General features: G+C 55.2%; 4 protein-coding genes across 4 annotated transcripts; 3 read left to right on the top strand and 1 right to left on the bottom strand.

Annotated features, from left to right (window-relative positions):
* Nucleotides 1-223: 223 nt before the first annotated feature.
* Nucleotides 224-5,220, bottom strand: BDW70DRAFT_164956 (transferase family protein; the record flags this gene model as incomplete). Its single annotated transcript, XM_073741605.1, has 6 exons — nt 224-2,983; nt 3,038-3,463; nt 3,511-3,563; nt 3,615-4,353; nt 4,407-4,792; nt 4,851-5,220. 6 exons carry the CDS (start codon nt 5,218-5,220, stop codon nt 224-226), a joined length of 4,734 nt encoding a protein of 1,577 aa, XP_073590770.1.
* A 576-nt stretch (nt 5,221-5,796) lies between these two features.
* Nucleotides 5,797-7,410, top strand: BDW70DRAFT_167025 (putative alcochol-O-acetyl transferase crmB; the record flags this gene model as incomplete). The annotated part of the gene is made up of 2 exons (XM_073742140.1): nt 5,797-5,836; nt 5,882-7,410. 2 exons carry the CDS (start codon nt 5,797-5,799, stop codon nt 7,408-7,410), a joined length of 1,569 nt encoding a protein of 522 aa, XP_073590769.1.
* A 420-nt stretch (nt 7,411-7,830) lies between these two features.
* On the top strand, nt 7,831-9,060 carry BDW70DRAFT_145629 (alpha/beta hydrolase; the record flags this gene model as incomplete). Its single annotated transcript, XM_073738454.1, has 1 exon — nt 7,831-9,060. A coding segment is annotated over one exon (1,174 nt), but the record flags the coding sequence as incomplete, so codon positions are not given.
* Nucleotides 9,061-9,418: 358 nt separating this feature from the next.
* On the top strand, nt 9,419-11,233 carry BDW70DRAFT_164953 (major facilitator superfamily domain-containing protein; the record flags this gene model as incomplete). The annotated part of the gene is made up of 1 exon (XM_073741604.1): nt 9,419-11,233. The coding sequence occupies one exon, from the start codon at nt 9,419-9,421 to the stop codon at nt 11,231-11,233; it is 1,815 nt and encodes a 604-aa protein (XP_073590767.1).
* Nucleotides 11,234-11,606: the final 373 nt, after the last annotated feature.

The raw sequence follows: 11,606 nt of genomic DNA, 5'->3' as shown, positions 1-11,606 counted from the left end.
ATTGGGGATATGATGGAGCAAGGTATTTAAGGACGCTCATTTACCGTGTAATTAGTTTTGTACTTCGTGTCTTATTTTCGGAACAACCAAGATAGCCAACATTGTCAACGTTATCAAGTTCATTGCATTTCACTTTACCTTCCTTGTCTGATCTCAGAATATCCTTAGGACCTGTTGAGCCCGACTCCTAAGAAGGACTCTTTTGGCCTTATCTGACACAGACCTAAGAAGAACAGTCTACAAGCTCCACAAACCTCGCAAACTCCTCATCGGCCCTGAACATCTCCAGCTCCTCCGCATGCGTTCCCAACACAAGCTCCACGCCACCATCTTTTTTCAGCGGGAAGATAACCAGGAATCTGAATCTGCCATTGCCCCGCTCAAGCTGCGGCCTCAGTGACTCCGGCACGCCGCCATTGTCGAAGAAGGCGTCGCCGAAATTGAGGTCGCCAGCCGGGAACAGCATCATGTTTGAGATCATCGCGTGCATGTGCTCGAGGCCCATGTTCGCCGTAGAGAACCGCGCTGTCGAGTGCTCTGGAAGTGAGCGGAGGAGGGTGAACGCGTTGTGCACGAGTGCCGGGGTGATGCGAGACGAGGAGTTTCGCAAGGCAAGGGCGACTTCGGCGATGCTTGTTGAGTCTGCAACGATGGTTGAGAGTGGGAGCGATATGCGGTTGAGAATGAGCATGCTGCCCATGTACGAGGCTGGGAGGAGCGGAGAGAAGTAGGGACGGCCGTCCGTAGGGAGCTCAAGTATGGACTCGGCGTCTGAGGGGAAGGATTGTTTGCGGAGGGTTGTGGCGACTCGGTATCGGGCACGGATCGCGGCGCGCCAAAAGAAGGCTTGTACGATATCGCTGACTGAGGGGCAGGGGGTATCTGGGGCTCGGGAGATGGCATCTGCTTGCACAGTCTGCTTCAGGGCTTCGAGCTTACTGGGGCTGAGAAGGAAGAGGGTTGTTCTGAGGGGTCGCTCGGCGCGAGGAAGCGGCCAAGTAGGCTGCAGAGGGTATTTGGGGCGGGCGACGGCTGGAGCATCATCGGGCGGGAAGAATGGCAGGAACTGCCACGTACTGGGGTCTATCTTGTCCAGCGGATCCCAGTCTCCCTGCGAATCGTGGAGGATCTCGGGAAGGCTGTGGTTGAAGCTGTCGGGATCATACCAGCTGCAGGTTGCAGACCTGTCGCCCTGGAGATATCTGCAGTTCTCGGCCCATGCCTTGAGGGCGACCATGGCACCAAGCCCATCCAGACAGCAGTGATTGAGGTCAACTGCGACGATACAGCCCCCTAAGACGAAGTTGGCTTGTCCGACGAAGATGTCCGCTGGCATCTCGGGGAACGGGTCATCGCGCAGGACGAGGCTGTCTTGGAATGCCGACGGAGCAAATCCACCATCGCGCAGTTTGTCAAATGGGGGAAGCACATTTGAGAGATCCTTGTAGACCAGTCGACTGCGGGCAGACGCTGCCTGGGAAAATGAGGGTATTGTCACGCAGAGATCGCCCTTGGTATAACCGATATCTTGCTCTGAGCGGTTAATCATTTTGCCACTGAGGCCGGGGATCAAATCAAAGGTGCGATCAAGACCCTCTTGCAGGTTGGCAAACACCTGCTCGAAGGTGACGCCGTCGCGGATGGGAAAGTAAAGGGCTAGGCCCATGCCGTGGTTCGGGTTGACGTAGTCGAATTCGTTGAGGGCGAACGACTGCCGTGCCTTGTGTAGCGCTAGCAGATGCTGGATTTTGGCCGTGTTCTCGTCCACAGGGATCTCGTTGGCTGTTTTCTCCGCACTGGCCCCAACAGTCAGGCGTGATACTGTTGCCGCGAGAGAGGCAATGGTTGGGCTGCCATAGATGTGGCGAGGCCCCAAACGCTCACCCAAACCAGTACCGGCCCGGATCGTCTTGACCGCTGCAAAGACACTGAGCGAGTCCAACCCCAGCGCGAACAAGTCTGCGTCGATTGAGGCGTCCTGGACCTCCGGGAGTGAGAAAGCAAGGACCTTGCGGATATGGTCCTGAACAGAGCTTTCTGAACTCACGTTGAAGGATAAAGTGTGATCAAGATCCTCACTACGGGAGCTGTAGAACCGCTCAATATAGTCAGCATACAGCTTCAGCGTGGCCGGTCGCTTCACTGTGCCCTTATCTGTACGGAAAAAGGGCTTATCAGGCTCTGCAAAGGTAACAAAGTCCCTCAAAAGCTGGCCCTTGTTTCGAGACATAGAGTTGGTCTTTTTGACCGTTTCCCAAATGCTGTCGAGAAGCTCTTCGGTCTTTTCTCCCGGCTCTATCAGCTCAATCAGTAGACCGGCTTGGGGCTTTCCCGTTCCAAATACAAGGCATCCCTTGATCGCAGGGTGGGTGGTAATAAAGGACTCAGCCTCCAGCGGCGAGATCTTGTACCCATTGGAGAGAACGACAAGGTCATCGCTCCTCCCCTTGAACGCCCACAAGTTTGGCTTGGTCGGGTGTCGCATGTACAGGTCTTTGAAGTTAACCGACTGCTTCTCTGGAAAAGTGTGGAAGATCCCTTGAAAATGCGCCGAGTGCTCATTACGATGCACCCAATGCTCGTACGTGTCCTCCTCAATCTCTTTGAACTCGAATCCCGAGTATGGATGGAAGCAGAACCAGAACCAGTCTTCTCTAGAAGGAACTAGGTTTCCAATAAACAAGCCCTCGGTTGTCCCGGTTAGGTTAAGCACCCTGACCACCTTGTTGACCTTGCCCGCGCTGACGGGACTTACTGGCCCTCCAGACGCGCAGATGAATTTCGACGGCCTGAGCTTTGACAGGACTTCGGGGGTTTCACCGAGCTCGTCAACTAGAGAGGGGACCATGCTCCAGATGTCGATACTGGCTTTTTCGGCAAGAGCTTCGACGAGGTTGATGTTTGGAAGGACGCCCACTGGGCCTAAAACACAGTGAAGTTTGAACAGCGCGGGCATTAGGATGTCCATGATGATACCTGCACCCTATGGCCTTGAGTTAACCAACGGCGCTTTTCAGTCAAGAGAAGAATAACCTACGTGACTCATGGGGAATGACGAGTAAATCCGATCACCGTCTTTCCAGTCTGTCGTCCACGGAAGCAGTCCTTCGGTACCTTCTACAGGCGGCAGCAGTCGCACTGCATCCGTGGTGCCAATCAGTCCATGGGACCAGGGAATCGGCTTCGGAACCCCCGTGGTCCCGGAAGTATGCAGGAAGCAGAAGGGGTCATTGATTGCTTCATCAAAGGACTTGGTGTACGAAAACGTAGGGGCAGACTCATCAGGGTCGAGAAGCTCATCGAGATGAGGGAGCTGCAAGAGCGTCATGGGGCGTTGTTGTAGGATCTCTTTGACAAGGGGCACCGGGGTAGCGTCACAAGCGTTCACCCAGATGTTGCAAGCGGTTGTTGCGAGGACTGCGAGCGCTCCTTCAGTGTTGTTCTTTGGCGAGAGATATAGGGCCTGGAATAGTTAGGTGACATGAGATTGGAGGGGTTGACGAGGCTTACCGCGTAGCCGGACTTGACGCAGGCATACGTTAGGAGGATGTGTCGTAGGTCGTCTACCACGGTTAGAACTTGTCGCAGCGGACCTGAAAATTATGGTAACTTACGAGGTCCGATATAGCCCACAGGCTGGATTGATGCGGGCCGCCCGACGTGATTGTGAAGCCACCAAGCGGTCTTATCAACGGCCCTAGTGAAGGCTCGTGCAGAGATGTGCTGGAGCTCAAGTGACCCGTTGGAAAAGCTGGCCAACGAGAAAACCGTCCGCTGCGGTTCAGCTGCTGCCAGCTCATCCATAATCTGCGGAATCAGCCGTCTACCATAGGGAACTGATAGTGGCGCATCGAGGACCGGGTCCTCAATCACGATCCTCAATCCCTTCGCGGTGACAGTAGGCGACGAAGCCGTCTCTGGAGTAGTGGCTGTGCTGGCTTTGTCGCTGGGACGGGGTGAAAAGACAGAATCCACATCAGGGGAAGGCAGACCTTGGGACACCACGGGTGGGGTAAAGGCCTTTTCCAGGTACTCCTTTGTGCTAAGCGGCTTTGCGAGGTTGAGATAGCTGCTGCTTTTGCTCGAAGACAGAGAAACGCTTGTCTTTTCCCTGAAATAACTGGGCCGGCCATCCTCGTACATCAGTTCAAATGCGTCGTCGTCGGCGAATTCACCGTGCGGCGCACTGATCCACTCGCCGTTGACCAGCTGGGCCACGGTGCAGTGCCAGGGAGTAGTGAATCCAGTTCGTGTGTTGAGCAGCGATATGGACACCTTGACTGCATTCATGGACTCGTGGATGGAAAGGCGCAAATGGTTTGGAAATGCGTGCTTGATTGCTCCCGCAAAAGCCTGTTGTGTACAAGGTCAGAGAGAGGATGAAACCAAGTAGGAGGACATCTCACATGGCCCCTGATCAGCATCTGGCGGGCAATATACTTGCAATCGCGCTTATAGCTGTGGCCTGAGCGATCCGCTCCGCGTGGAAATATGTGCTTTAGATCCGACTCGAGAAACCTCTTGTACCCGAGATACGTCAGTTTCGTGTCTGGATTTGTGCGGATTTCGTGGTCAATGTCAAGGTCGTCTCTGCCATATCTATTAAGCATCACGCGGCGGAACGTCGTGCAGTTGGCGACATAGACAATCTCGCTCAGTTTGTCGGGCAGTGGAAGGTCCAGCAGATCTCGCATGCGCGCAAAGTGGATCAGGGTGAATTTCTTCTGCTCGGCCATCTTGCGCAGCGCCTCTCCGTACGCCCACGTGTCTTGGTCAGAAATACACAGCAGGTCTACATTCCACAGTGTTTAGTTCTCGTCTGATGCGTATTACGAGTTTGATGCACGCACCGTTATAAGTAAGCCCATCCGAAATAATGGTCACCGTTGCTCCCGGCGCATAGACATTGCGAATTCGCTTGCACATGGCATTCAGCCGGTCCAGGGCCAGCTCCTCGGCCTTATCCGGGAGACTGCCTAGCACCTTATATACCTTGTTTGCAGACTTGAAGGGAAACGCGGGAAGACATGCCTCGACTGGCCGGTTTGAGGCGACGAATACGTCGATGGTCGTTAGAAAGTTCTCCACGGTCTTTTCTTTTTCCGTTTCATGACATGCCTGGTCGATCTTGCCCAATGCGTGCTCGAGGATGATGTTTAGGATGAGTCGGGAAGTTTTCCGAACAATTCCCCGCGGCTGCATGGGCCCGCCGCCGGACATGGTGTCTGTGTGAGGATGGGGTTGCGGTGCTGCAGGGAAAGGGGAAGAGCTGGAGTGTGTCGTTTCCAGTGGAGTTTCCAGAGTGAGGGAGGCCCTGATGGTAACAGGTGAGAGGGTCCCTTTAAATCCGAGCGATACTGGTAAATTGCTCGCTCGCTCGAGGATTCGAATTATCTATTCTGGCATGGGAGCAATGCCGGCCATTGGCGGCCTGAGGGCTCCTGGCTGAAGGTTGAGTCCGGATCGTGAAGAACGGAGCCATGCAGGCCCAGGTTTCAGTGGAGCCCGATTTGAGCCCCCACGGCCGATAATCTTGATCACAGGCTATAGTCTGAGCACATTTGAGCGGATTGTCAGCTTGTTCACCTAATTAATGCATTCATGGTGTGCGTGGGGACTGCAAAAGCCCAAAGCGCACAATGGGATCCACTCGCTAATAACGGCGATGCTGCACCGTCGTCGTAGTTACACTGTCTGTACCTTGTATAGTCTGGCCTCTCGAAGAGTACATTACCTTCATGCTGTCTGCCAAAGACTGCTCATAGATTTCAAGACTCTTCCAAGTGGGACACGGACATGGCGAACATTCAGCAGCTCAAAAGGCTGCGGCCACTAGGTAATCAAATCTGTATCGATAACCATCATCTCTAACGCTCTAAAGGGAAGCTCGAGCAAATCTCGGCCACATGCCATCACCTCGGCTTTTTCAACAATGTCGGCCTCTCTGCGCACTACCTGTTGAGAACCGCAGCTGGGGCAGCCACCACAAGCGCGGACCTGCGCAGTCTCATCTACACCGCGGTTGGGGCCGTAGTGCGCAGACACCAGATACTCTGCGCCATCCCCGTCAACGAGGATACCCCTGTTCCTCACTTTGCCGCGCTCAAAACCCTCGATCTGAAGAGGAGCGTCAAGTTCCTCAGACGCTCCAAGCCAGGACAGTCATCTGAGCGCCGCGAAAGCGAAGGCTCTGAAGACAATGAGCTTGATTCCATTCTGGAAGAGCAGCACAACACCGGCTTTAACTCTGATGGAACCTTGCCTTTCTGGCGCTTGATCATCCTTGAAGATACTCAACTGCCAAAGACTCCGAGCTTCACAGCATCATTCATCTACCACCATGCCATCGGCGACGGCGTCTCGGGCCTAGTTTTCCACCGAGAGCTCCGCTCAGCCCTAGATGCCGCATTTGCCGCGTCCAGGAATACACAGGCACAAGGCACCGGGCCCAAGACAACCCTAATGGTAGATGATGAGGCCTCCATCCTCCCACCTTTGGAGGCTCTCCACCCCCTGCCCCTTCCAATCCCAAATCCAGCCTCAGCAGATGCAAATTCAACTCTAACTCAACCACAAGCAGCCTCTCAAAAAGAATGGACGGGCGGCCCCATCCAAACACCCTGCAAATCGCACTGGTCATCCTTCACCCTCTCCCCAGCCACCTCGCACGCATTCGTCGCCGAATGCAAAGCGCGCAAGCGCTCCGTCACAGCCGTGCTCTCGTCCATTGTCGCCAACGCGCTGTTTGATGCTCTCTCGGAGAAGAACGTGGATGTCCTCACATGCATCATTCCCTTAAACCTCAGACCCTGGCTCTCGATACCCCGTGATGAGGCTGAGGGTGCGATCGGGACGTATTTTGATGCAACGAGGGCACGGTTAGTCCGGGCACATACCAGTAATGCATCGGACCCCAAGCCCAAGCCCGGGACTGGGCCCGGGACTGAGGGCCCAGCAGGGTGGGACAGGGCGGAACAGGTCTCGAGCGCACTCGGGAGTTACCTAGCCAACACCTCCCCCTCAGGAGAGCCTTACACGGCCATCGCGGCTTTTTTGGGTATAGACGATCTCGGTGCCGTGTTCCAGTCCTTGATTGGGAGCCCACGTGACGCGGCGTTTGAGGTTACAAACGTGGGACTTTTCGAGCCTGCATCTACGCCGCCTCCTACTACTGAAGAGGCAACAACAAAGTCTGACTCCCACTGGGAAATCAGCACAGTCCGCCTCAGCCGGAGCGCGGCTGTGACCGGGGCCGCGGTGACGGTCAGCGTTGCCACGGGTGGAGATGGCGGGCTTGCGATAGGGTTCACCTGGCAGGAGGGGGTCGTCGAGGAGGATGTGGTGAAGAGGGTGAAGGAGGGGATTAGATCATGTTTTGGGGATACATGTGAGAATTTAGTTATCAGGTAGTGTGGGAGTTGGGTGAATGTGCTCAGCGCTAATATGCCAAGTTTAACGTGGTCGACACTCAGTTGTGGTTCGGGTGTTGGCCTGGTGGGGGTTGGCTTGAGTCTTGAGCCTTTACAGATTAATTGTTACCGCAAACAGTGGAGCTGGATCAGGCCATGGTTCTAGAATCAAAGGACACCGCTTGTAAAAACAAGAAAGGCAATGATGACTCTACGCCAGGGATGTGACTTGCGTGCGGTAAACAAAGTGGATCTCGCTTCGTCTATTTTATTGTCAATCAGATGCAAGTACAATGCATTGATACTAGCCCCTTCTTCGCCAATTCATAACGGTTCTAGACGATTACACATCTATAAAGAACCTACAAACAGCCTCATCTTCCATCACGACCTCACAACCACCAGCCACGATGGAAAAGACAATGCGCCCACCGCCCTATGCTTACCCCTACTCCTCCGCCTCAACCCTCGACCCCCGAATCACCCTCCCCCGCCCACCAATCGACCCCGCATTGGCGCCCCTCGTCGACGCATACCTGCTCCCCGAGGAACTCGACCTCAACCTCATGCGCGGAATTTCAGCAAAAACCGGTGAGCCGGATCCCGACTTTATCTACACGGCTGATACAGTCCTCGCACAGGCGCCAGAGTTTGAGCATACGGAGTATGGTGTTCCCGGTTTCGGCGAGGGCGGGAATGAGAATGTGGTTATGCTGTCAGTATTTGCGCCGAAGGATGATACCTCAAACAAAGCCCTACCAGCAATCTACCACATCCACGGCGGCGGGATGGTCTCGGGCAACCGCTTCAGCGCAGTCCCCGAACTCATTGAGCTCCTTCGCGGGCCTGAGATTACGATACCCTATGTCCTGATCTCCGTCGAGTACCGCCTTGCGCCTGAGACGCCGGCTCCGGCCGCCGTCGAGGACTGCTACGCGGGCTTGCTCTGGACAACGCAGAATTTTGCAATGCTGGGAATAGACCCCAGAAGGATTGTCGTCTGGGGGTGCTCGGGTGGTGGGGGGCTAGCGGCGGGGGTGTGTCTCTCGGTTAGGGATGGACCCAGAACTTCCTATTCTGAATCTGGGTCTGGGCCTTTTGGGAGCGAGGTGGAAAGCGTAAATACGAAGAGCAACATCAGTATTAGGGCGCAGGTCCTCATCTCGCCTATGCTCGATGACCGCTGCGACACGCTCTCGGATAGACAGTTTGAGTTTGGGAGTCCCTGGTGCGGGGTGTCGAACCGAATGGCGTGGGACTGTATCTTTGGGAGAACGAGGTCGAAGGACATTGACAGCACATCACCAGAGGGCCCAGAAGCCGTGCCACCATGGGCATCTTACCAATCCCCTGCCCGCATCACCGACCTAACGGCGCTCCCCGCGACATACATTGACGTTGGCGAGTGCGAGGTCTTTCGCGACGCGGCAGTGCAATATGCGACCCGCCTCTGGGGATCTGGGATCTCGTGCGAGCTGCACGTGTGGCCCGGTGCGTTCCATTTGTTCGACGCAGTGGATAATCCAGGCGTGCCGGTCGTGGGGGCGGCGAGGGCGGCGAAGAGGGCGTGGTTGGGGAGGATCTGGAGTGGATAGGCTATCTAGATACAATTGAACAGTAATCTCAACGAGTCTAGGTATCCGGAATGACACGAGAAAATGTTTGGTGGAGACGGTAGAAGAGGGAGGACTCGAGGGGATCAAGTGAGATTTTGGCGTGTACTTGAGGCTTGGTGGCAAGATTTGGTTACGTAGATAGGTCTAGTCTGAGCGGGATTGAGCACATTGTTCTTCTTGCCTCGGAGCAGGATTTAGCGCCGAGTCTTAGGGCTGAAGAGTGTGAACGCATCGAATTCGTGATGCTGGAAGGATTAGGCGAGGCGATGGCATGCTTTCGCTTGACGAGAGCCGAGCTGGGCAACCGCTCGGGCTCTGGTGGTTACGTAGAATACCTAGGTAGTTATTTCTGCCCAGGATGTCAGTTGTGACATATTTACTTGCGCAACGAGAATGGCCTCTTACACTTTGCTGGGTTCCAGCGACGCCGAGGCCGACTTCAACAGCAGCCACAGCAACAGCAATCACAATGAAACCTCACCAACCGAGCCACCATGCTCATCAACCACGCCCGAACAACGATCCTCAATATGGCCTCTCAAGACCCTCATCCCCTTGTATGCCCTTATCTGGCTCACCTACTTCGTCCAAGGGGTCCTCAGTTCAACAGCCGCCCTTTTATCTCCCTACATAACCTCCACCTTAGCCTCGCACTCGCTCACCCCGACAATCAACATTCTCAGCAGCGTCATCGGCGGCATCACAAACCTCACCCTCGCGCGAATCCTCGACGTCCTTGGCCGGCCGCAGGGGTACCTGCTGTGCATTGTGCTCGCGACCGCGGGCCTGGTCCTGATGGCGACGTGTAAAGGCATCGGCGGGTATGCGGCCGCGCAGGTGTTTCAGACGGTTGGGAATAACGGGATCATGTATGCACTCGCGGTGGTTGTGGCGGATATATCGGCGCTGAGAGATCGCGGGCTTGTGCAGGCGCTCGTCACGTCGCCGGCGCTGGTCGCGGGCTGGTTGGGAGGTGTTGTTGCGGGTGGTTTCTTGAAGGAGGAGAAAGGAAAGGGTGTCACGGACTCTGGTACAAGCGCAGGGTGGAGGGTGGCCTTTGCAGGGTTTGCAGTCGTGATTCCCGGTGTTACACTTCCTCTTTTCGCATTGTTGCTCTGGCACCAGCGGAAAAATGCGTCCCCCCCTTCCTTCTCCTTCTCCTCACTTCCAACATCAAGATCATTCCTCGAGCATATCCGCGACTTCGACGCTCCTGGCCTCATCCTCCTCTCAACGGCCCTAGCCCTCCTCCTCCTCCCCCTCAATCTCTCAACACAGACAGACCAACCCATAAGTGTCACATTCACCCTCCTCGCATGCGGCATCTTCCTCCTCATTGCATTTATAATCTGGGAACGTCACTACGCCCCCACAACATTCATCCCCTACGCCCTGCTCACCGAGCGCACGATCCTTGGCTCCTGCCTCCTCTGCACCGCTCTCTTCGCAAGCTACTGGGCTTGGAACAGCTTTTTCAGCTCGTACCTGCAGGTCGTGACGGATCTCTCAATTAAGCAGGCTGGGTACGTCGTGCAGCTGTATACCGTCTGCTCGGTGCTGGGCTCACTGGGCGCGGGCGTGCTGATTCGGCGATGGGGCAGGCCAAGGGGTATCTGTCTCATTCTTGCAATGCCAATGTGCTTCGTCGGGACGGTGCTCTTTGCGTACTCTACTGCCCCGACCTCTGCCTTTACTTCTACCTCTGATAGTAGCTCCGGTGGTGAAAGAAACAGGATCTCACGAATAGGCCTAATAACAGGATCTCAGATCTTCTCCTCAACAGCCACCGGCGCAATTATGATCTGCGCTGAGGTCGCTGCCATGTCCTCATCTTCACCCACAGCCTCAAGCACCTTATCAGAGACATCTACATCCACAAACATTGCAACGATCCTTGCAGTTCTAGGTATATTCGCCAGCACGGGCGCTGCACTAGGCCTTAGCATTGCATCAACAATCTGGCAGCGCACATTCCGCCCCCAACTAGCGATCTATCTCCCGGCAGAAGAGCAAGGGAATCTTGCCGTGATCGTGGCGGATCTGAAAAGGCAGCTGGGCTACCCTGTAGGCTCGGTCGTGCGGGGTGCGATTGCCAAAGCGTATGCGGATGTGCAGGGAGAGTTAGTCGGGGTCGCGCTTGGGGTTCTTGTTCTTGGGGTTGTCGGTTTGGTGCTTTGGAGGGATGTCGATGTTAAAGGGGCTGATTGATAGTGATGGGGAGATGGAGGTAAGTGGTGAGTATAGGCGGACATAGACTTTTATACAACGTAATTCCCGGGCAGACGGGTTATACCATGCGATTCAGTTGCTTCGTGAATAGCAAGGATACTGGCCCTTCTAAGCGACCTGATCAGATTTCCAACCCACTGGCATCACATAGGGAGAGGAGAAAATGCAAGAGATATGACTGCCCGAATCTATAATCGATCTGCTCCACGGCCGGCACCGGCATTGAGATTCCTGCTGTGACGCCAAAGGTTCACGAGAAGGGGGCGGTGCGCTGAAGGGGGACGTGGAGGGCTAATGCCTCTCTCGAAGGGGCACTGGGGCGGCTTTGGCTATGACACACTAGTTCAAACGG

The sequence above is a fragment of the Aspergillus foveolatus genome, assembly GCF_047715535.1.
Source record: "Aspergillus foveolatus strain CBS 279.81 unplaced genomic scaffold BDW70scaffold_166, whole genome shotgun sequence".
NCBI lineage: Eukaryota > Fungi > Ascomycota > Eurotiomycetes > Eurotiales > Aspergillaceae > Aspergillus > Aspergillus foveolatus.
The sequence above is the reverse complement of the archived record's forward strand: the minus strand, read 5'-3'. Positions and strand labels throughout refer to the sequence as shown.